Source organism: Ruditapes philippinarum, unplaced genomic scaffold (genome assembly GCF_026571515.1).
Source record: "Ruditapes philippinarum isolate M1 unplaced genomic scaffold, ASM2657151v2 ctg375_1_1_1_1, whole genome shotgun sequence".
Lineage (NCBI taxonomy): Eukaryota > Metazoa > Mollusca > Bivalvia > Venerida > Veneridae > Ruditapes > Ruditapes philippinarum.
Genome location: NW_026858123.1, coordinates 178582 through 205867, shown reverse-complemented (window position 1 = coordinate 205867; position 27286 = coordinate 178582). Strand labels below are relative to the sequence as shown.

The following is a 27286-nucleotide window of genomic DNA, read 5'->3' as shown; positions in this document are numbered from 1 at the left end:
AGAGGATTGAAGTTAGATATTTAGCTATTTGGCATAAGACATTGTGTAGTGGACCTATATCAAGATATATTAATGAGTAAAAAGTGGCCCCGCCCGGGGATGATTTATTTTCATTTTGTACTTAGTGAAAAATCTTTTGAGAAAAATCTTCTTTCCTGAAGGTACAAGGCTTAGAGCTTTAATATCATATCTTCTCCTCTAAAAGTGTTCAAAGTTTCCCCTAGTGTCAAAATTGGCCTTTACTCAAATAACAGAATGTTTTCAGGTGAGTGGTTTTGGTCCAATGGCCCCCTTGTTTAAATGTTTACTATATACGTATGAGGAAAACCTATGACACACCGGGGCGGTGCCAATTTTGACACTAGGGGCGAAATTTGAACAACTTTGTAAGAGGACATATTTAATATTATAATATACCAAATATTAACCCATTACTGCAATAGCATTTTGTGAAAGTCTCCCGTTACAAGTTCAAATTGCTCTAAAAATATAAAAACTGCTTCAATCAAACTTGGCACAAATGTTGACTGGATCATGTCCTTTGTAACCCGTGCTCAGATTTAAATTTCCTGTTTTCATGGCAACGATTGGATATCTCAAAATTGCCATAAATCATTATTTTGCGTTGATTTTTCCATCAAAATTGAATTAAAAGACCTGCAACTTCTCAATGGATTGATCTAGCGTCAAAGGCTTTTCAGCGTTGGTTACACGTTACCTTATGATCACCCTGGGGTCCTTTTTAGTTTCTCATCAGTTCAAAAATTTCTTGGCGATGAGGGGGGCTACCGCCCCTTCAAACGCCCAAACAGAAGGGACACACCCCCCTTCTGACAACCCCCTAATGTATCTTTTGGATTGAGGGCGGCGCCGATAAAGTGGTCACTTTTTTAACAACATTTCTCAAACAACAAAAAAGTGTTGGTTGCCTAAATAAGGCATTTTATTCACAATTTGAGACAACAAAAAGGGGTGAAAAGATATATCTGGTAATGGGTTAAAGGTCTAAGTCTTGTTCCCCAAGACAAGAAGATTTTTTAAGCTTTTACTATATGTACATGACCCTCAAAGGCTATAATTGGTAATATGATATGGTAATAATAATAATTTTGATATTGGTCTACTACACAATGCTTTATGCTAAATACCTTACCTCTAGCCTTTGTCAAATCAGAGAAGAAGATTTTTTTACCGTATACATATCAGGAAAACGTATGACACCCGAGACGGTGCCAATTATCATACTTTGGGCAATATTTGAACAATTTTGGTAGAGGACCTATAAATGATTTTATATACCAAATACCAACATTCTAAGCCTTGTACCTTTACTCAGGAAGATTTTTTTTAAAGTTTTAACTGTATGTACATAATGAAAATCAATGACCCCTGGGGGACCAATTTTGACCCCAGGTATATAATTTGAAAATTTTTGGAAGGTGTCCAATAGACAATGCCTTATGCAAAATATCTTAAATCTGGGCTTTGTGAGTCTTTAGAAGAAGATTTTTTAAGCCCCAGAAGGGCGACATTTAGTAATCGCAATGTCCGACCGCTCGTCGGTACGTCCGTCTGGTAATATTGTCCTCGCTTAATGGTCAATTTTCGAGTGAAATAAGCTTATCCGCCCATCATCACTTAAAACGCTGGGAGGATTTCAATAAAACTTCACAGGATTATTTGTCACTTAGCCTAGTTGTGCATACTCTCTTGATATTCTGCTTAATTTTTGGCACAATTAAGGCCCGCCCCTTAATGGTTTATTTTTTTTAAATAAAATAAGCTTGTCCACGCTACATTCCAAAACCGCTGGAGGATTGTTTGTCACCATGCTTAGTTGTGCGAAGTTTCTGATTTCCTGCTTGATTTTTTTGGCACAGTTATCACCCCCTAATGTTTAATTTTCGAGTAAAATAAGCTTGCCCGCTTTACATCACCAAAACTGTGGGGGTGGTATTTCAGTGAAACTTCACAGAATTGTTATAACCAAGCCTAGTTGTGCATAGTCTCTTGATTTTCTGCTTGAATTGTTGTGTTTGGTAAAGTTATGACTACATTTCCAAAACCACTAGGGATTTCACAGAAACTTCACAGGATTGTTTGTCACCATAATTTTGTGCAGGTTTTTTGCACAGTTATGGGTCCTTGATGATGAATTTTTAAGTACAATTTGTTTACACTATTTCTCCTGCACTTCTTATGAAATTTAAATGAAATTTCAGGAATGATAGTTATCAAAGGCGGTGATATTTATTAAAGACGGTCGGGGGACAATATATCCGGTATTTTGGCATATATTGTGGATTTTATGTCAAAGCTTTCTTTTGTTTTCCTATAATTTCTTTTGGCAACCAGATTCCTGCATTGAATCAAATTCTTTGAACAACTTTACTTACTTAAGTCCTTTACCCAGGGAATAATCCTGCCAAGTTTGGTTGAATTTGGACTTACCGTTTTTACAGGAGAAAATTTTTAATGTTCACTATATAATCTATAGACATAACTGAACGCAAATACATCATCGAAGTTTTCGTAGTAAAGTGTTGCAAATACATTTTTGGATTGAAGTTTAATGTTTGTTTGAATTGATTTTATTCTAGTTTCTACACATCATCAAGTTTACATGCTGTGTTCATATAGTTTGTTATTTGAGGTTTTCACATTGCATTACATAGTCAAACACGTTTTATAATCTTTGTCCATTCCTAATGATTTTTCTTAAAGATTTTATAAAATATAAAACAAAATCAAATAAGATAGGTTACCTTTTGAATAACATTATAACAGAATATCTTATTTTGTACATTTTCAGGTTAATTATCATAATAATGTTATTGGATCATATCAGAGACGAACGTTACATGTACAATAGTTTTATACTGTATTAATGCATATGTTTATATATGGGATGTTAAAAAAAATGTCACGTGTAAGACGAATGCTACATATTTCATTTTCTTAGTTTTTGAAGACAGAAAGATAAATAATTTAGTTCCGATTGAGCGAAATTAAAAAAAATTAAACCGCGACTAATTAATAATCATACTTTAGACGAAATGCCGTGATAATCAAACGAATGTTCGTATCTTCAATCAAACATACCAGCACTGGTTTATATATCATTGTTTGCTTAAATGAATTATGCATCTGATAGTTTTATATTTTTGGCAATACCATTATTTTCCAAATCACGAGATCATCTTACAGCAGGGTTTTTTGTTGTTGTTTTTTTTCTTTGTTTGTTTTTGTTTTTAGATTACAGCAGCTGTCCTTTCATAATGAATAAATATAATTTTATTTAATTTGCCTAATATAGATAGACAATATTATATTCATTATCTTTGCTCATTGTATAAAAATAAAAATGGTCATAATGAAAATAACAATAAAAAATAATAACCATTATTATTATTATTAGTAGTAGTATTATTATCATTATTTTTATTATGTGTATCTTGATGTCATGTTTATATCTGAATGTTACGAATTCATGAATGAAATGATTGAATTCTTATTTACAGATAATAGATTTGTCCATCTGCTATTTATATTGGTTATATACATGTACGTTGTATATAATAATGCAAACTTTCATATCTATCTATGTCATTATTATAGTATTGAAGATTGTTTATGCATTAATTGTATTATTGATTTTGATTTAAGTCTTGTGCAAAATGACAAATTATTATATATAAATGCTCCTGGGGTCAATATTATCTCTGCCAAAGGGGTCACTTAGAAAGGAAATTTATTTACAAGAGTGTATTTTTATGTTAATCTACAATGCCCAGACTTTAGCTTTTTGTCATGTATCATGAATCAACTCCAAACTATTTCACTTGTGAGGGTGGGGCTGTTTCGCACAATTTTCATGTACACATATTAATGTAATATAAATGTCTTGAAAGTTTTTGTTCCAAACTACAATGTGCAGATTATAGATATTTAGCATGTAGCATCCGATTCATTTTGTTGACTTTAAAAACATTGAACATATCGTGAATTACTGTGTGGGTTTTCATATTATTAATGTTAAAGGAGGTAATAAAAAAAGAAAAAAATATTTGTAATTATAGCATTTTGATTTTTTTTATTACTTTTAGGCATAATATTTTCTGCTTCTGAATGTCTGGGTATAATATTATTTGTACGTTTTCCTTTGATTTTTTATCATTTAAAGACCAATAATTGGTGTTTTCAACAATGTACTTGTACTCAAACTGTAGCATATTTTCAAGTAATGATTTTTTTCACGTACTATAATATGAACATATGAAATAAAACATGTCACTGACATCATCGCCTGATAATTAAGGCACTTTATGGAACAATTACTCTATGAATGAAAATTGGGCCAAAAAAAATATTCTTGTCCTAGATGAAAAGCAGATAAAATGTTTAAATCTTAAACTGATATCATAATGTTCATATCGGCATCTGAAAAAGTCCTAATTAAAACAAAGTTTTACCTTATCATGGCTGTGTCAACTAGTTTGACCCAGATTACCCACATTTAAAGCTTGAAATCATTTTAACAACGTTGCTGACAAATGTCCAGGATATTTGGTTTGAAATAATACATTTATAGCATTATCAAGATTATATCCCATTTTTTGGCTCTGTGGTCTAGTTTTTTACCAATCGTGACCAATATTCAAATAAAGAAATAAACATAGCAACCTCTGGCAAATATCCAGGATATTTGGTCTGAAAATATTACCTCTACAGTATGAACAAGCATTTGATAGTATTGCGGGCAATACAGTAGTCCCCTACCGGTCCCTCAAAAAGTTCTTTAATTATTGTCATACACTCCTGTGTATTGCCATTTATAATGAATTTGAGGATGAAGTCTGTATTTGAAAATATCGATCACAAAACATAATAAAATAAGTTTGTCTATATCACAGTAATGTGTTAAGTTTCCATGCTTAGTAAGGAAATTATGTTTTATACAACCTTGTCATATTATTACGATGTGGGATTTTAAAGTAAATCCTATAAGGAATGAAGAAGTTGGAGTGAAAATACCAGTTTCTCGAAAAAAATCTAAGTTCAAGGGGGACATAATTCTGGAAATAGTCTTGCTAGAGTATTTAACCTTCTCAAAAATGTCGAGTGATAATAAGAAAACATATATATGAAGTTTGAAGTAGATACATTAGGAAATAAAGAAGTTATTTAAAAAAGACAACATTTTTTCCCCTAAAAAATCTAAGTTCAAGGGAGGTAATATTGATAATTTTTTGTGCTAGAGTTATAAACCTTGTCACATATGATGTGGTTGATGACCAGGAACTTATATTTAAAGTTTGAAGTAAACCACCTTAAGAAATAAAGAACATATAGTGAAAAAGCTGAAAAATTTAAATCAGAAATCTTGAAATTCAGGCTATTTGTTGCCATAGCAACCAGAATTTTCAACATAGGAAGAAAAGAAAAAGATGTGCATAATCTCCAGACTGCCATCTACCCATATTTCAAGTTTCATGAAAATATTTTCAGTACTTTTTGAGTTATCACTGGATCCAGTTTATGTGTTAAATTTGCCATATTTTCAGACTATTTGTTGCCATAGCAACCAGAATTTTCAACATAGGAAGAAAAAAAAAGACGTGCATAATCTCCATACTGCCATCTATCCATATATCAAGTTTCATAAAAATATTTTCAGTACTTTTTGCGTTATCGCGGGATCCAGTTTTGTGGACGGACGGACTGACGGACTGACAGACAGACAGACAGACGGACAGACGGACAGACAGACAGACGGACAGACGGACGGAGGGTAAACCTAAAGTCCCCTCCGGTTAAACCGGTAGGGGACTAACAAAGGTTTTTATCCAAAATTTAGGCTATATGATACTGGTTTTATCCAAAGACGTTCCATAATCCAACTTAAGCTAGACATTATCTTAACAGCTTTACTGACCAATTTCAAGGAAAGTGAGGCTGAAAATGTCAACATTTTGGCTTTGTGACCTTGCTTTTAACTCCAGATAACCCATATTCGAACTGACCAAAATCAACAAAACGCCATTTCTGACTAATTTTCAGGATATTTGGGCTAAAAATGCTTTCTCTAAAGCGCTTACAAGGTTTTTCTACCTATTTTTTGACCCCAGATGACCCATACTTAATTTTGAGCTAGAAATCATCGAAACAATTTTCCTGTCCAATTTCCAGGATATTTAAGTTGCAAATGTAACCTCTAAGTGTGAAAAAGGTTTTATATATCGGCTGTGTGTGTGACCTAGTGTTTTTATCCCAGATGACCCATATCAAACTTGGGCTAGAAATCATTCAACAATTCTTCTAAAATATTTCGAGAATAGGCGGGCTAAAGTTGTTTATAATTCAGTAGTGTTAAGAAGGGTTTTGCATATTTGGATTGTATAACCTTGCTTTATTCCCAAATGACTCATACTTGCAGCACTTGAGCTAGAAATCACCCAGACAACCTTTCTGGCAAATTTGGGCTGACAATGTTACCTCTACAGCGTTTCACACGGTTTTTCAATATTGGGCTGATCTTAATCTTAAGCTATAAACCATCAAAACAACCTTCCTGACCAGTTTCCAGGATAGTTACCCTAACGTATAACAAGGTTTTTTCTACAATTGGGCTATGTGACCTAAATTTGACCCAAGGTAACACATTCATTTTTGACAATATGTCAAATATCATATTAATAATCTTGAAAATGATTCTTCAAGAATGTTAAGAAGGTTTAGCCTTATTTGGACTTTGTCCCCTATATTTAGTACCCCAGGTGACCCTTTTTCCAACTTGACCTGAAATAATGAAAACAACCTTTCCGACCAATTATCAAAATATTTTGATCGTAACAGTAGCCCTTAAAGTGTTGACAATGCTTTTATGTTTTGTTGTTGTTGTTTTTTTTGTTTTTTTGGTTTTTTTCATATTTTGGCTGTGTCCTAGTTTTTAACCCCAAGTGACACATATCAAACTTGAACTGGAAATCATCTAGATTCTTCTATGTTTTGCTCATGTTACATAGATTTTCATCCGAGATTATCCATATTCGAACTCGTCCGAGCAATCACTGCGACACGCACCCTGACCAATTTGAGTGATAATTGATGCAAAAATGTGACAGAGTGTTAAGGAACTTATGTGGACGGACAATAGACGACGGACATCCAATGATCCTAAAAATCGACAATATTCAGAAAACTATAAGCAATGAATTTATCATCACAACACAAGCTGTTAGGAATACACGTTCGTGGTTGAGGTATGTATCATCCTTTCCAGATTTGTATACAGACTAGGAAATGGAAATGGTTTCAAAACATAGTTTTAGCAAGTATGGTTGTTTCATTCGCTACTGTAAAAAGCAAACTGGAATCTTAGTTACTTTCACTTACCTTCTCTTCACTTTGGCCGCACTGTGCCATGATACCTGCAAGACATTAAATAATGTTTGATAGTATTGAAATAAGTTAACTATAACCGAAAACGTCAACATTTTATCAATGGGAAGAATTAAACCACAACATGAGCCTTATGTGTCATAAAACTTCACTTTCATACTTCAGTTAGATGGTTCAAAGGTGTATTATTGAGAAAAAAATACTGTTATCTGCGTTTAAAATTGGACCCAAAAGCAAAAGATGGTGATTCAAGTTCGAAGTGAAAGGATCACGACAACTGCTTTACTTCCATTCTTCTGAAGATTGAGCTAAAAAGCTTGTTTAATGAACCTGAAATCTTTATTGGTAACGTTTCTAGTAATTCAAATTGGCACACTGATAGATATTTAACTATATGTTGATGCGTTTTAACTTTTTGATTCCTTTTCACCAATCGCTCGAAAATTAATTTCTTCAAAACTTTGTATATAACCTATAACCTTAAAGATCACATTTTTGTCATGGTTTTATTTCATAAATATGATGCTCAAATTAAGATTAGTCAATATTGTGAGTTCAATTAAGCATTACTTATAAAGATATTACCCAATTTAACATTTCATGTAAATAAAGAAAGGTAATTAGAAATTTATTTTCTATAAATAAAGTCAAATTTTCCATGCATGTAATTTATTGATAAAATATAATGTGCACAAAAATTTGAAGCACACATTTTACATATTCTTGGATGTTTGAAAATTGTCTTATTTGCATAATTATATACATATATAATTTTTGCAAGTGTGGTATACACACTTTCACAATATCAATCCGAAACATACAGGATCTTTAAGTTACTGATCATATTAAACTTTTTGTATATGACTCCGTACGTGGCTCTGTAAAAAAGCTATACGATAATCGAAATAGATAGATTTAAACATAATAAACTATGCAACTGCACATACGCCAAAAAGTTATTTTTATTTTTTTTTTATATTTCTATATGCCCTAAAGAATTTCGGGCATATTATGTAATACCCCCTGGCGTCCGTTCGTAGGTTAGCAATTTGGTTTCTGGAGCATAACTTAAGTTCAATTTGGCCCATAATATTCAAAATTTATAGAATGATTGTCTCTATTGGGTAGAAGACCCCTATCGATTTTTAGGTCACAAGGTCAAAGGTCGAGGTCACTTTTACCTTAAAACTGGAAACAGTTTCCGGAGCATAACTAAAGTTTCATTTGGCTCACAGTGTTCAAACTTCATAGGATAATTGTCCATATTAGGTTGAAGTCCCCATTTGATTTTGGGGTAACAAGGTCAAAGGTCAAGGTCACTATTACCTTAAAACTGAAAACAGTTTCCTGAGCATAACTTTAAGTTCATTTGACCAACAGTGTTCAAACTTCATAGGATGATTGTCCATATTAGGTAAAACATCGCTATTGATTTTAGGGTCAAAAGGTCAAAAGTCAAGGTCACTATTACCTTTAAGCTGAAAACAGTTTCCGGAGCATAACTTTAGTTCCATTTGGCCCACAGTGTTCAAACTTCATAGGATGATCGTGCATATTGGGTAAAAAAACCTTTTGATTTTTGGGTCACAAGGTCGAAGGTCAAGGTCATTATTACTTTCAAACTGAAAACAGCTTCTGGAGTAAAGCTTAAGTTCAATTCGGCCCACAATGTTCAAACTTCATAGGATGATTGTGCATATTGGGTAGAAGACCCCCATTTGATTTTGAGATCACAATGTCAAAAGTCAAGGTCACTATTACCTTAAAACTGTAAACAGTTTCCGGAGCATGACTTAAGTTCCATTTGGCCCACAATATTCAAACTTTATTGGAGGATTGCTATTTGAAGGAGGTAATACTTTATTTAATTTCCTTGTCTTTCAAATGTCTATCTTGATTTAAAAAAATCATTTTCGGGCATATAGGGCTCCGCCTAGCTTTGCTCTTGTTAAATAGTTAACTTTGTCAATCTGTTCATTAATTATTATGACCACGCTTATTGGCTTGTGCGCCAAGTCCCTGCTGTTGAAAAAAGGTAGAGGTATTGTTATAGTCGCCGGCGGCGTTGCCGTTGCCGTTGACGTCCGCAAACTTTTACATGGATAATAACTTTTTTAGTACTTGGTGTATTGTCTTTATACTTGGCCACAAAAACCCTTGGGACAAGACCTTACAGAAGACCACACTAACCTTGACCTTCATCCATAAATGACATTGACCTTCAAAAGTCCAAATTTTGCTTGTTCTTGCTATTATTTGCTGTAACTTTGCTATTTTTGAATGGATTGTCTTCAAACTTAAATATTATAATCTTCAAGGATATCCTTTAAAAATAACCAGGCAAACATTGACCTTCACTCATAAATGACATTGATTATGAAGGTCAAATTATTGAAATTTTCATTTTTTGGGGTATTTTTGGCTGTAACTTTGTTATTTTTGAATGGATTGTCTTCAAACTTATACATAATATTTTCAAAGATAACCAAGACAGACCCTGACCTTCACTCAATAATGACCTTGACTTTAAAGGTGAATTATTAAATTTTTCATTGTTTTGGCTGTAACTGGCTGTAACTTTACTAGTATTGAAGGGATCAACTTCATATTATAACAGAACATTCTTAAGGACAAGACCTTGTTGTTTATCAAACCCAAATTGACTTGGGCTTTTTAATGACCTTGACCTTGAAGGTTAAATTACTGAATTTTCTCAGAATTGTGCATTAAATGACCATATATATTTATTGTAACAACAACAACACCAACAACAAACCCAACAATCAACACCACCAACACCGACCCACAACCAACACCAACCAACACCCACCGCCCACCAACACCCACCAACACCAACCGCCCACCACCACAAACCCACTCACTCACCAACACCAACCACCACCCACCACCCAAAGTAACATTTATATTCTCTAATTTATACTTATTCGTCCACAGTCAAATACAATATACGTACATGGAATGTCATATCGCCCCATTAAAGCAAAATGGTACCAAGCGACATTTTGGCAAAAAATGACTTTTTAACATTTTTTATTATGTTGTAATGTTATCTTTAATTTGTAGAAATATCTCTGTAGTATCATGTTTAGTTATCGACATAAAGGTTATGTAAAAAGGTACAATGTAAATATTTTTCCATTTAGTAATGCAAAAAAGTACCATATGCTTACCAGTTTGAGCAAAAAGGTACCAAGAGTCACATAGTACCTTTTTGCATTGAATGACTTTATAAGTTTTTAGCACTTTTTTAATGCAAAAGGAACCATGTGTCACATGGTCCCTTTCTGCACACAAAGAATTTACTACCCTAAAGATTATTTTATATATATTTATATTTTATATATTGCTTGGTACCTATTAGCTTTTCAATGAATACACATCTAGATGTTGATAAGGACATCAAATATAACAATTTATCCCAGAGTATTGTTTCTGTTTTAAATTGAGTTATAACAGAGTGAAGATAAAAATAGTGTATAAACGACTTCTTTACATTGGACGTATAAAAAAAAGCAATTGACTATACTCTTACCAACAAGAAACATGAGGTATATGGAAGGAGAAACATGACAGGGAAGCGTACATCTGCAAATAAACTAGATTTTGATACAGTTAAAAAATTGGTGTAACAGCATAGAGAGTAGTTTCCTAAATGGTATCTCATGATACAAGAAAAAAACTGAAAGAAACAATACCTATCCCATGACTTAAACATTAAAAGATGTGGAAACTGTAAACTATTGTATGTGAAAAGAAGAAAATAAATTTTAAGCAGCATGCGTATAGGAAGATCTTTTGTGAAAATTACAATCTATCATTTTACAAACCAAAGAAAGACCAATGTTCATTATGTACACTGTACAATAGAAGAAGACAGTAGGCACACTAGATGGCACGGTCAAGGAAAAATATATTGAATATCAAAAACAGAAGGAAATGCACAAGAAGAAAAGGCTAAAAAGAAAGCTGGAGCAAAAAGTGACACATGCGTTTATGTTGCATGTTTTGATCTCAAGGTCATCGTAACAACCCCTTTCTCATTAGTGAGTGAGCTTTACTATTTGAGGAAACTCTTTTGCTACACAACTTGACAGTTTATTCCTAAGGAGACAAAAATGTTATATGTTATGTTTGGGATAAAACCAATATTGGAAAGAGGGGCATGTGAAATAGAAATAGCTTCCTGCTTAATAAAAACCATTTTCTATTTTCTATTTGCCAGAGTCAAATTTATTTTTTCAGATTCATGCAGGGGAAAAAACAGAAATTGATTCGTTACTGCGTCTCTTCTTTTATATTATCACAAGTTCCAAATTTAAGATTGATCATCCACAAATTTCTTCTATTGGGTCAATCACAGAAAGGAGTGATAATTTTACTTTAGAAGGGGCAAAGAAAATAATGCTTGTATAATTATGTCACGATGGAATCACATGAGAATGATTCTGATTTTTAAAAACAAATATTGTTAGACATTTTGACATCTATAGGCATTAAGATTGATCACGTCAGGAAGACTTTCAAAACATGCAGTGTGATATATACTGAAAACACAATAATTTCAGATTATTTTTTGCATCATTGTATAATAAAACTTTAACCAAATGATGCCTTTTGTTAATATTGTTGGGACAAAAAAGTGCCAACTGCCATATGGTACCTTATTGTGATATATTTGACAGCAAATGTTTAAAATCATACAATGCAAACATGGGCCAAGCGATCATATGGTACCTTCTTGCATTTGTCGGTAGTGCAAAAAGGAACTATTTTCTTTAATTGATTAATTATTAGTATACTAATTAGTAATATATAAGCTTTCCAACTTTTTGAGCATGTACATGTAAATATTATCTAAATATATGTGAAATTGCTCTGATAGGTTATAAAAACCTGATTTGATATGGAACTTCCAATCTTTAAACGCGATTTTCTCGAAAACATGAAAATGTCACTTGGTACCTTTTTGCTTTAACGGGGCGATATTTGGTCAGTTTGATTTAAGTTAGTTCTAAATTGGTTTCATTCTGACACATGTGTCGAATTAACGAACCTCCTTTTCAGTTTGGTTTGTAAAGTTCGACGCTAACTCATTGGCGGGAAATTTAACACTAGACAAGCTGTTGAAGGTCCGGTTTGGAGAACAACTTCAATAAGTGTGTTTAAAAAGTTAACAACAGCATAATTAGTCAAACATTAAGAAGTATTTTAACTGTTACATTATAAATTTCAGCAAAATCGGTGCCTATGTGGTCTGAAATTTTTTCATGACGTCATCAAATGAATGATAGACATAAATATAGATCAAAATATCAGTTAAAACGCTTAATTTTGAGATTTCATGATTTTTGTAAACAGGTGTCGAATTATTGGGTTTGTCGAATTAAGGTGCTATTGCTTTATACAAGAAGAGTTGTCACAGGAGACAGCGTAGCTCGACTAATTAAATACTGGACGCAGTAAAGAAGACAAAATTATGAAAGAAAAATCAATTTTGATATAAATATATTTCTTCTTATGACAAGAAGTTAACGTTATTGTTGTTAACATAAATTCCAAGATTTCAAGTTCAAGCGGGGAATGGGTTATTTCTGGAAAAGTCACACTAGAGTTTTGGACCTTGTCACACAACTTGTATGTAATGATAAGAAATATATATTTGAAATTTGAAGTAGATACCTTAAAAAGTAAAGAAGTTATAAAATTTCTTAAAGAAATGTCTAAGTTCAAAGGGAGATAAATCTAAAAATATTGCTTCAAGAGTTATAAACATTGTCACATAAGATCTGGTTGATAATAATGAATATGTTTTTGAAGTTTGAAGTGAATGCTTTTAAAACTAAAGAAATTAAAATAAAAAATAACATTTTTCAAATAAAAATAACTTAACGGGGGATAATTCTTGCAAAATTGGTATTAGAGTTATGAACCTTGTCACATAAAATGTGGTTAATTATACGGAACATATGTTTGAAGTATTAAGTTTATCCTTTAGGATATAAAGATGTAACAGTAAAAGTAATATTTTTTAAGGAAAATTTTAAGTTCAAGGGGAGTTAAATCTAAAAATATTGGTGCTAAGTTATAAACCTTGTCATATAAAATGTGGCTAATGATAAGGAACACATATTTGAAGTATGAAGTTGATCCCTTAAAAGATAAAGAAGTAACACTAAAAATGATACTTGTAAGAAAAATTCTAAGATCAAGAGGAGATAAATCTAAAAATATTGGTGCTAGAGTTATGAACCTTGTCACATAAGATGTCGTTGATGATAAGAAACATATATTTGAATTACGAAGTTGATCTCTTAAGAAATAAAAAAGTTACAGTAAAACTTGATATTTTTAAGAAAATCCAAGTTTAACCCTTTCCCTCGTGAGCATATTGTGAAAAATGGCCGTTTTCACTGAAAAGCCTCCTGTTACAAGTTCAAACTGCTATGAAACTATAAAAAGTGCTTCAATACTAATCAAACTTGGCACAAATGTTGACTGGACCATTGCCTTTGTAACGACATGCTCAGTCTTAAATTTCCTGTGGCAACAAGGGGACATCTTAAAATTGCCAAAATTCATTATTTTGCCACGATTTTTCCATCAAAATTTATTTCAAAGTGCTGCAACTTCTGAAGGGATGGAGATAGAGTCAAAGGCTTTTCAGCGTTGGTTACACGTTACCTTATGATCGACCTGGGGTCATTTTTAACCTCTCACTAGTCCAAAATTTTCTTGGCGTATCTTTTGGATGGGGGACGGCGCCGAAAAAGTGCTCACTTTTTAAGCAACATTTCTCAAACGAAAACATGTGTTTCGGGCCCAAATAGGACATTATTTTACTTTTTCAGGCCTAAAAAGGGGGGTGTCGAAAGTGCGTTGTTTCGCGTATATGAGGTAAAGGGTTAAGAGGAGATGAATATTAAAATATTGGTGCTAGAGTTATGAATCTTGTCACATAAGATGTGGTTGATGATAAGGAACATATATTTGAAGTATGAAGATGATCTCTTATGAATTAAAGAAGTTACAGTAAAAATGATATTTTGTAGGAAAATTCTATGTTCAAGGAGAGATAAATCTGAAAATATTTGTGTTAGAGTTATGTACCTTGTCACGTAAGATATGGTTGATGATAAGGAACATATATTTGAAGTTTAAAGTTAATATCTTAAGAAAGGAAAATTTTTTTAGTTCTAGTGAAAATATTTTACTGCGCCAAAACTTTGATCTGAAATCTGGAAGCGGACGCCGACGCCGGGGCGAGTAGGACAGCTCTCCGTATACTTCGTATAGTCGAGCTTAAATTATTTTAAATGCCATGAAGACAAATTTATCACAACGCTTAAAATTATCTGTATGAGGTGACATATGCCCAACCGCCTTCTGCAACTGGAATCATCTATAAGAAGCACGAGGCATTTCTTTGTTTCGTCATATATTTCGTAAATAGTTGTTAACGTATTACTTAATTTTTTTTTTCGTGAGGAATCCATTTCTTAAATTAGCATTTTATTAAAATTTAACTGTATGTCAGATACATATGGAAGCCCTGGAGGGACATTTCAAATTAAAACTTAATATTTAAAATTTATTTCTTAATATTTAATACTTAAATCTTATCATTAAATGAACGCGGGAAACCATTCGGCCACAAGTAGCGGCAGCGAAAATACGAGTAGCGAAGGAAGTAAAATAAGTTGGACTTTTTATACAAGAAAATTTTTTTTGAATCACACTAGGACACGCACACACACACATTTAATTTCATGGTGAGGACTTGCTTTGGCGGGTTTATTTATTTATTTATTGTAAAAGACAATCCGACCCAGATTGTAGGGGTTAAAGGTCAAAATTTTGCTGAGGGGAATATAAAACTTGATACAATTGTTCACCGCCATGACAAGGTGTGTCACACGTATACATAAGACCCATCTCAAAGGTCAATGTCACATTTAGCGGGTTTTTTTATCCATTTTGATGCAGTTCACAGCGTCTGCTATAAAAAAAGCATTGCAATCAATCAGACTGGACATGCTGCCCTTGGGGATTTAGGTATTGTAAATCTTAAATTAAAAGCCTTGATTTTAGACAAATGTTTAATGTTTATATAAAAATGGCAATTACCTGTAAGCAGCTACACCGAATTTGCCAGTTTTTCTTCGTGTAACAACCTTTTGCAAGAGACCGTTGAATTCAAATACCCGCGTCTTATGTATTCTGCTCTTAATTTTTAAGTATTAAGAAACAATTTTTAAATATTAAGAAATTAAATTTTAAATATTAAGAATTAAATAATAAGTTTTAAGTTTTAAATCTTAATTTCAAATTTCCCTCCACGGCTTCCAGAGTTATATACACTATAATTAATTTATAATAATTATGAAAAAAATACGTGATGAAATAATTTATAATGACAGAAATGCTTATATTTAGACACGTGACTAAAGTTCTCGCTAAAGAAAATCAACATCCAACGAAAATGCATTATTTACACCACGTGGTTTACACACGCATCGGGGTTTGCCTAAAATAGGAAAGTGACTTTTTTGACGAAAGTAAGCGAAAGTGACTTTAAAGATATAAATTATAGCATTTTGATAGAATTTTACAATAAAATTGCAGCTTGCAGACGAATAATATAAGAAACATATTATATTTATTATCAAAAAATAATCATAATATTGATTTAATCGCCATTTATTTGCATAATTTCTATACACAAGTTCTGAGATCTTCCTTTCGCTCACATTGATAAGTACGAAAGTGACTTATAAGAAATCCAAAAAAGCTTTTTAATTGGAATTTATGCTAATATTGCAGTTTGCAGACGTAAATTATCAGAAATTAATAATATTTATTGTCAAATGTAATCATTATAATGATTTATACCCCATTTATTTGCATGATTTTTATATTCAAGTTCAACGATCTTCCTTTTGCCCACACCGAAAAATACGAATATGACTTATAGTATTTTAATTGAAATTGATAATAATTTTGCAGTTTGTAGACGTATTTTTCATAAATGATTGACTTTTTTTCTTTAAAATAATCATTTTGTTTATATCAATTTATTCGGACTTATTCGGACGACTGTGAGCGAGAGAAAATGAAAGTAAAAATATTAAATGTAGCGTTTAAATTGAAATTCAGTTTGTAGACGTATATTATGAAAACTTCATTGGTTTTGGTTGATTTTTTTTATCATTAAGATGATTTAATCTTCTTATATTTGCATAATGTGAGACATATATCTTCCCTTTCATTGTTAACCTGGCGAAAGTAACTTATTGAATATCAAATATATCGTTTAAATAGATTTTTATAATCAATATTGCAGTTTGAACAGAGTACAGAATAAATACGTTACATTTATATATTTTGTATGAATATTTATGTTTCATAAAGATCATCAATTCCCGATTTTCAGAGAAAACATATACTAGTACTAGTATTTCAAAATATATTATCACAATTTAACAACATTGACATTGTATAGCCATGTAGATTATTTTACGTGCAAACAAGTGTTGTCATAACATTTTCGCACCCACATTTATTGACAGTAACCATGTGTTAATCCCACGTGTATGATGTTTAATGGCGATGAAAGAAAACTTCAATGACAGTGTACAGTATATTAAATTTAAAAAATCCAACTTTCTTTCTACATCTACATAATTTTATAACATGAACAAACATCATAAAACTCAAATCAAAATTGATTTCTCGTAATTAATTTATTTTCTTATTTTTGGACTTATTTGGTTTTTGTTTGTGTTGTTTGTGAATCCAAGATAATAAACGTCAAATGAAATTAATTCATATTTTTCCGTAAAATTATATTGTCAGTATTTATCTACTGCACCAAAAATTAAAAACTCTTACGTATCTATTCATATAAACAATGCGTAAAAAGGCCAATACTAAGAGGATATTGTTTCGTTTTTCGTGAAATATGGAATATATTTTCACGAAACATGATAAAATGCCACATATTTTCACGAGCCGGGACGGCGAGTGGAAATACAGCTGAGTTCACACTAAACTTCCCACCCTTGTGCAATTCTAGTGCACTAGAGCTGAACTAGAAGTGCACACCATGTTTACTTCTAGTGCACTAGATCATAAGACCAGGCTGGTCAAGGGAAGGTGACACCTAAATGGTTTATTAGATATTTGCATATCGAGTGACAAGGGGGGCATCTATTGTTTAGCTGCTGTAAGAAAAAAACTTTGGGAATATGTGGCCTATTCATGAATATAAATAAGTAAATTTTAAAATCAGCAGTTTTAACATTTTATGTGATATCATTTTAAAGCTTTTAAATTAAAAAAAATATATATTGTAATCATATTTTTATTTACCAGTATTTAACTGCAAGTGTAAAATAATACCCCTTGATATCAAATTTATAGAATTAATCAGGTTATATTTAAATATGCTCCACAATGGATGATTAAATAAGTGTTTTAAACGTTTTTTTTTTCAATGGCCATGTATTTCAATTTTCTTGTGTACAAATGGGAAAATAATTGTGAGAATCCTGGCCCAATTAATTTAGTTTGTATCAATATAAACATTTTTTTCATAAGCTCAAACAAATTAAGGAAAGGTTTGTATTTAAGCTAAAATATTATTTTTAAAATATATAACTTAGACACAATTCCTCATGTTCAATATTAAAAGAGAATATAAATAAATTTATTTTAAAACAATATACTGTGATAATTTAGTATTCAACAGTGTCATGATGTAAAGATATAAATAATTAAATATTATTCATAAAATAGATAAATTTGATAACTTTATTCATGATTTCAATATTAAAATCCTGTGTATAAAGAGAATACTTTTATTGAAGAGGAAAATCTCAAGTCATGCTGTGTATTGGTATTCTCTGAGAGGGACTGTTTTCATTATACCACTCTCTTTTTGATAAGAGGGCCTCAGGGTAAATAACAAAGAACTGTCAATTTTGCTGCATTGAAATTCCCTTTTTCCCCTCAAAATACATGTTAGAGAAAGCCTGGGATTCATCAGGCGTTGGAACCCAAGCTAGTTAGTCATACTTTCCCGCTCGCTCAGTATTTCAAAATTGTTATGTACGAGTACTAAAACAACTGAAGTTAACTCCATTTTCACACAATATTTAATTCATAAGCCTTTCAGGTCACTATAAAATTCCAATATATTCCTAACAAACCGTTTTTAAACACTTTGAGTACAATTTAGCCTAAACTCTCCAATTTTACTTCAACAGATTTGAAAAAAACGCAACCACTGTCCGCCATATTTAATTGCCTATTATCTAATATTGTTTATCTTCCCATTACTTGAAAATGACCTGTCACAACTTTATACCTGGAAGGGGGGTGCCCTCAAACCACAAATGGACGATGAAAATAAAAATGAAAGGAAATAAAATGCAAAACAATTAAAAAAAAACAATTAAAAATTAGATATATATATATATATTTCTATACCTATCAGTCAAATTTCCAAGCCATTTTTATTTGGGTTCTGCCATTTTAATTTAACTACAAATATAACCTCTTTATTGAAAATCAATTGAATGTTTCTTGTTTGTTTGGCACAAAAGCATTTTATCTGTCTGCTTTAATTTCCCTATTATAATTAATACAGGCAATGATTGATTTTGAAATGACTTACATGTGTAGCTCATTAAGATGGTGTGTCTTACTATATTTTTACTGCGTCAATTATGCAGTCAGGGGATTTTTTTATATTTTGACCTCTTTTTGGTAGCTTACATGGGTTGTAAGTGCCATTGATAATGTGTAAATTGCATTCTTTTGGTACTTTTAAATACATTTTCATGAAAATAAGCATGAAACTGGACGGGTGCTGCTTCAAGGTTCATATTTTATTACACTTGTCCAAACATATATTCATTGATGCATTTTAAGATTACTTGGCAAAACTGTCTAGCACTAGATTTAATATTGAAAATATGGTGCATGTTGAAATAAATTTTAAATTTCAGGAAATATATCAAAGCAACAGTGACAGTAGTAGTTAGAGAGTTACTTGTAGCAAAATTAAAAGGTAAATAAAATGGATATTACTGTTGGTGACCTGATAAAAAAATTTTGAAAAAAGATGGAAAGACTTTTGTTTGAAATGACTAATGGAAAAATCAAAACAGCATGTAACTAAATTTAGTTTAAAAAAGAAAATAGTGAAGATAATAAACCAATACAAGAACTTGCAAAAATCTAAAAACAAACATTTCTATGCTGTGAAAAATTAAATAAATTGAAGACGGAAGACTTTGAAATTGCCAATAATGTCATTATTGGGCTTTCAAAAGATTTTGGTAAATGTTGTAAGGAAAATGCTGATTTACAAAAAGAAAACCATAACCTTAAAGAAAATGTTAAAAGCAGACTTAATACAAAATCGAGAATGGCACAAAAAGTGATAGAAAAAATTAAAAAAAAGAAAAGAATAAGATACCTTTCAAATCAAGTATTGGAAAAAAATAGATTAGTAAAACAATTAAGATCCGCAAAGACATATATACAAAGACAAAAGAATGGACTTAAAAATATGAAAATTTAAAGGAAAGTATTAAAATTATGAGAAAGGAAATTAGTGAATTAGAGAAAACTAACAATAAATAGTGAATTAAAGAAAAAAAACAATAACCTCCAATCATATTGCGAACATTTAGAAAATAACAATGATGAAAAGACTTTAAACATGATTAACAATTCCAGAAATTGTTTTAAAACTGAAACAAAAGAGTGTGTATTTGACCTTTTAAGTATGAATGTTACTAGCAGCAATATTTCTCGTGTGATTTCTCGAGTTTTAAAATTAGTAAACATAAAACCAGATCGTCTTCCTTCAGTTTCAACAGTTAATAACATGAATATTGAAAGGCTTATCACCTCAAAAAACATTTGGCAGAGGTACTGAGGACACACATGAGGAAAATTTGTGTCTGTTATCAGACGAAATGTCTAAATTTGGGGAAAAGGTTTTCATGTAAGAACGGAAAACAAGCAATATTTTACATAAGGATTAAGACAAATTGTTACAAAGTCAGGACAGGACACTATGGGAGCATAAGATAATATTCTTAATGATATTGAAACAATCGGACACAATTGTGATGATGAGAAAAGGAAATCAATTACTTTAAATATATAAATTTTACTATGTCTGACAGAGCAGCAACACAAGTTAAATTTTAATGACATTTTACAATCGTATAGGACAGATATTTTGAAAAACCAAATGGGAGAAAATTGGGATTTATTAAATGATAGAGAGCAAAAATCTTTAACAGCAGTAAATAATTTTTTGTCGACTCCATGCTCTTGTACATATTGCAGAAACAGCGAGCGAAAGTTTAAAAATCATTGAAACTGGTCATTTTGATAAAGAAGTGCCAATATATAATTCAGCTTTTAGATTACATGAATCTGGAACAGTGAGATTAATTCGCACTGCCAGTAAAGCTTTTTCTTGTGGTGGGGATGCCAAGAGTGGTGTTTATGGACATTTTATCACTTTCAGCAAGAAAACAAAATGAAATGGGTGCCCATACAACGGTATCATGGAAATAGATTCAATATTCTCTTTGAAAATGCAAGTTATGTGTATTTTATGCAAGAAAATTTTTTAAAGAATACCCTCAAACAGATTACTTCTTTCTGTTAAACATGATGTTAATATTGATTTTTTTCTTTCTGGTGTCAAGGCATTAGGGTTGATACATTAATTAATAACGTCACCATGAAAATATTCATAGAAGTAAATCTGATGTCATTTTAGTCAGTCAAAATATAATAGTGATGTGGCATTAATACTACGATCAATGTTGCCTGCAATTTTAAATTTAATGGTTAACATTTTTACTGACTACATTGGAGATGGAAAATGGGCAAGCTGTTTATCAGAAATACAGGCTGGTACAAAAGCTGTACCTATGCACAACAAATATTCAGAATCATTGTTTGGACATATAGACAGATTGCTCAGAGAGAAAATTGGAAAAACACACAGAAGACATAATAGAATGGGGATTGTGGCAATTAGACTTACAGGCAGACAATAACTTTTGTTTGTGTAGAAACGAGAATGATAAGAAGAAGGCACTGAAAGCTCAGCTACATTTTCGTCAAAATGTTTTACATCAAACACTCAATGGAAATAAAGATGCATATAAATTGTCAAAAAAGTGAATGGAAAAAGCAAACCACTTATTGTATCACAATTGCTTGCGAATGTGAAAGCACTGATCCACCGTGCTTTAACATTGCCATCAAATGACAGTGATAAAATAGTGCTTGTTGGAAGAAACATTTCCATGAACTTCATGCTAGATGATGGTCAGTCACAGTGGAGTGGTTTGAAGGACATGTTATTTCAAAGGTACATATTTAGAAGAAAAAAAGGCATTAAATTACACACCCAACATCTTATGGAATACAGTCACAGATTAATTCTTTTATAGAAAAGGGACATAAATGACCTTAAAATCACAGTTTCAATGGTATCATGGAAAACAAACCAAATGACAATTCACAAAGCACAGGTGATTGGAAGAAACTCACAACATAATACATCATTGATGATGATGTTTGAAAAAACTTCAAAAATACTAACAAGTTTTATGATAGACTATGATGAACTGATAATTGGAAGTGGCATTATTAATGAATGCAACATGTTTATGATAAAAAGACATCACACTAATATACATATGTTCACTTACTTTGCACATCATTGTTTTGATATATTGCATAGTTATCCATTAGAGAATCATTTATGAATAATATCATAATTGTAATGCATAATGAAAATTGAGATGGAAATACAATTATTTAAAGTCATAGATAATAACTGGAAATATAACAGTCATAGATTAAAATATTGAAATAAAAATGATAATTTTACCTATATGGGTTTTTTTCTAGACTCATTTAATTAATTTTAAGTTAAATTTTAATATCCATTCTTTTTATTATTTTTATTAATTTATAGCATTTCATAAACATTCATATATATAAAAACCATTCATGTTAATTTAACGTTTCATCTACATATTTCAGGTACCAGGCTATCCATCTTGGTTCAATGTAAAATTTAATGGTGATACACATATGAGCTATTGAAGGATCTCAAGAACAAAGATCTCATTACAAAACGTGACAGAAGTAGGTGTATAATTTGAACTTATCTTGCATTACCTATTGTCGTAAAGACGACGTTACGTTAGCGGGAACGGCAAGCAGACAACGTTACGTTGGCGGGAAGAAGAGTTTATACGACGTCATTTCCGTTGCATTGTTATTTTACCAATAATAAACATTAAAATTTTAGACACAACGCAAAGTAGTTGCTTCTCATTTCACTGACCACTTTTAAATTTTTTGGTCCCGGTGAAAAAAAAGAAATTATGGTATTTTGAAAAATTAAGAAGAGAAAAAAGTTAAAAAAGGCTGTGTTTAACACAAACAACTTGGGAAAATTTAAAGAAAAAATTCCCGGGGATAATACGCCCCTTTATTTACCGTTTTGAAACTGTACTTTAAAAAATTTATGGCGCGGGAAAGAGACAACGAGGAGATTTGGTGCGGGGTAGATGGGTAGACATGTGACCGAAAACTCGGGACGAGGACTATTGGGGAAAATTCGGATACCCCTTTTGGAAAGATTTAGGCTCAACAGGGGCCCCTGGTTGAGATCCCCTTCCCCAAAAATTTTATCTTGAAAAAAAAACCCCCTTGAGGACCCCCAAAATGTAAAAACCCATAAAACCCCCACCCCTTCTGGGAACCAAAATAATAGCAATGGCAAATTTTAAAACGTAAGTGACATTTCAATTCAGTCTGCATCACAGTTTCATAAACTTCCGAAGCTTACATTGCCAAATTTTACTGGAGACATTTTGGAGTGGCAAACATTCTGGAACTGTTACGAATCAAGTATACATAACAACATGTCACTATCTGAGGTGCAGAAATTTTGCTATCTGAAAACTCTATTGTTCGACGAAGCTGCCAGTGTCATTGATGGTTTGAATGTTACACATGGAAACTATTCAGAAGCTATACATTTACTCAAGGAACGTTTTGGTCAGACACATAAAGTTGTAAATGCGTACATGCAAGGTTTGCTGGATTTACCTAGACCAACTTCCCAACTGTCCAGTCTAAGACCGTTTCAAGAAAAGATGGAGGCATATATCCGTGGTCTACAGTCCCTAGGTCAAGGTCATGAGTCCTTTGGAAATTTACTTATACCGGTCATACTTGAAAAACTTCCGGCGGTGATCAAGCGAATCATGACACGCGACCATGGCGGGAGTGAATGGCGACTTCCGGAACTAAGGAGAGCGTTAAAGAAGGAAATAAATATAATAGATTCAGGCTAGCCAAAATAGACTACATATGAACATTTGGCAACTGCATCTTTCCTTACCAGCACAAGACCAACACAAAAGAAGAAATGTTTTCAAGATATACAAGAAGTACAAATACCACAACGCCCCCAATGTCCATTCTGCAGTGACAAACATTTTGCTAATGACTGTAAAAACATCATAAATCCTAAGGAGAGAAAAGCCATAATTCATTGCACGAATCTGTGTTTCAACTGTTGAGGCAAGCATAGTGTTGCTTCCTGTCGCTCAAAATACCGTTGTAGAAAATGCAACCGGAAACACCATACAAGCATTTGCGATCAGAGTATCGGAAGCTCACTAAACACATCGGCTCCAAGTTTCGTCCCTACTTCCGGTAGTGAAGCAACAACGCATCTTACTTCCGGTTCCAGTGCATAATCGGCTATTCTACATTCTGCAACACAAAGTAGAAACAACGTATTACTGAAGACTGCTGATGCTGAGGTTACTTTCGGTCACGCCTGTGCTTTTGACGAAGGAGCGCAGCGTTCATTTATTTCTCATGAACTCGCCAAAACACTACAATTACAGAGACGCGGGTCTGAAGTTGTCCATCTGGCTGCATTCGGGGCGGAGTCCATGAAAGTCGGCCATTTTGAAACCGCCACAGTTTACCTGATAACTGAGAACTCAGAGAAAATAGCCATTGATGTCCTAATTGTGCCGTCTATTGCTGTACCTTTACGTAACCAAATACGAGATGCCAAAAATTTGCCATATTTACGAGGTTTGAAACTAGCCCACCCAGTACCGGAAGTTGACACATTCAACATTTCATTACTAATTGGAGCGGATAGATATTGGGAATTCATTGGAGACCATATTATACGGGGCGACGGACCGACAGCTGTCCAGTCAAAGATTGGTTTTCTTCTTTCCGGGCAACTTCCGGTGACGTCATCAAGTAAAGCTACGAGCTACATTATGAATATTATTACATCTGCACCAGATTGTGATGATCTTGAGCGATTCTGGAAATTGGAATCCATCGGCATTTTACCCGCAGCAGAAGAAAAGGCTTCTGACTACTTGCATAATTATCAGAAGAACTGCATGATCTTTGAAAATGACCAGTATACTGCTTCGTTGCCATGGAAACCTGATCACCCTAATTTACCCGACAACTATAACATCACATTAAGAAGAACTCAGAACACCATACGACGACTACGTGAAGACCCCCCTTTACTACAAAAGTACGACGGCATAATTAAAGACCAGGAAAAGAGAGGATTTATAGAGAAAGTGAATGTTTTACCAAGTGAGCGTCCCGTGCACTTTATCCCACATCACGGAGTTAAGAAACATTCGGCCACAACCCCTATCCGTATTGTGTTTGACTGTAGTTGTCGTCAAAACAAAAATTCACCGAGTCTTAATGATTGCCTTGAATCAACCCCTCCTGAGATCAACGAATTGACAAGTATTTTAGTGAACTTTAGAAAGCACAGATATGCCGTCTGCACAGATATTGAGAAGGCTTTTCTTTAAATACAACGCAACGAGAATGATCGTGACGTCACACGATTTCTATGGTTGAACGACATTTATGATCCAAATAGTTACCTTACAACATACAGTTTCAAGTCCGTGCTTTTTGGTGCCACATGTTCACCATTTATACTTCATGCCACTTTAACCAAGCATCTGAGTGCCAATGATCATAATTGGGTGAGTGCAATACTTAAGAAAGACTTATATGTTGATAACGGGATGTCCAGTTTTTCTGACGAGAGTACTCTACTTGACTACTTCCAGAACACACGTAAATTGATGACATCTGCTGGTTTTAACTTACGGTCTTGGAGCTCTAACAACAGTTCCCTGCGCAGCCTAGCGGAAGCGGAAGAAGTAGCCGAAACTGATAAATAACTAACATCCTTGGAATGAAATGGGACCCGATATCAGACCAGATTTTCTTAGCACAGAAGACCATTTCTACTTCCCAATTTATGACAAAACGTGTCATACTCAAGGAAACAGCGAAGATTTATGACCCCTTGGCTTCCTGACCCCACTCACAGTTCGTGCAAAAATCCTACTTCAAGATATTTGGAAGCAAAAGTTCGAGTGGGACACGTCCCTACCAGATAGGGAACCTTAAAAAAACCAATGGTATAACTTTGCAAAAACCCTTTAAACTTATAATCCAAACCCAGATACCCGAGAAGAAAAATTCAAGGAAACTGCTTTTTGCTTTTAAAACCCCCGGTAAAGGAAAAACAGTGCTGCAGGGGCATCTAGATTTTCATTTTCATTTTTTTGGTCCGCCCTTTTGGCCCAAATGGATCGTAAAACATTAAAGTTGACCATCTGCGGTTTTATGTCAGGGAAACGTTCGCATTTTTTGAAGCCTCGGGACATTATAGGTTGAACTTAGGGGTGAAGGTTATTTCAAGACTTTGCACCCTTTCCCAGACGATCCCAAAAAAGCTTTCCGTAAATGTGGTCTGACGTAAAATTTTTCTTAGGGCCTGCACCCAAACCGGAATTTTGAAACCTTTGAACGAATAAGTGACGGGAAAAAATAAATTTTAAAGAAAAAAAAAGGTGGATTTTTGTCAGAAACCGAGCAAACCGGCTAAACAGGGTTAAAAGGGGGAAAATGAAAGCTATTTAAATTTTCTAAAAGAAAAGATTATGGGAGAAAGGTCTAAATTGGGTTTAAAAACTGATGAAGTCGGTCCCGGGAAAACCAAAAAGCTTTGTAAAAATGTTTTACTCCGAAGAACAAGAGATAACTTTTTCCCATGAAAACCTGGGGTTCACAATTTTCTTTGGGATATCAAAATTTACCCGTTCCAAAGCTTCTTGGGGAGCTATATAGAGATTCATTAAACCCATTCCCGATCTGGGGGAAAATTTAAATAATAGTAATTTTTTACGTAACGTAAAAAAAATTGCAAAGGCAGAGAAGTAGGGTTTTAAATTTTTCCCAAAAAAATATAGCGCTAGTTTAATGTATAAAAGGGAAGGAAAACCAAACGCTTGTTAGGCAACTACAATTATACCTTGACAATAATGGCTTCATTCGCTGTGGTGGTAGGATTCATAACGCCCCTATTGCTGAGCAAACCCGATTCCCATATCTGCTTCCGGCAAACCACCAACTGACGAAACTTGTAATTATAGACGCCCATGAAAGACACTTACACGCAGGTACGAGTGCACTTATTACCCAAATACGCCAGAAATATTGGATTCCATCGATACGCCAGTGGTATTCAGAAATTACTTCGGAAGTGTAACCAGTGCCGCCGAGTGTCAGGAAGACCGTAAACAGCGCCAGATCCACCACCTTTGCCAAAATACGAGTTCAAGATACACAACCTTTTACTGTGATTGGAGTTGATTTCACTGGAGCTTTACATGTACGAGGAAAAAACAAAAGTGAGAAGGCATACATTTGTCTTTTTACTTGT

The 27286-nt window shown here is 32.9% G+C and overlaps 1 protein-coding gene across 2 annotated transcripts in view; it reads right to left on the bottom strand.

Moving 5' to 3' along the window:
- LOC132752188 (uncharacterized) overlaps positions 1-27286 on the bottom strand; it is a 44977-nt gene that overhangs the window by 5268 nt on the left and 12423 nt on the right. For both annotated transcript variants that reach the window (XM_060742487.1, XM_060742488.1), the window contains exon 2: positions 7396-7430. In XM_060742487.1, coding sequence (XP_060598470.1) covers positions 7396-7425 — 30 coding nt within the window. In that variant the 5' untranslated portion in view covers positions 7426-7430. The remainder of the gene's footprint in view (positions 1-7395; positions 7431-27286) is intronic.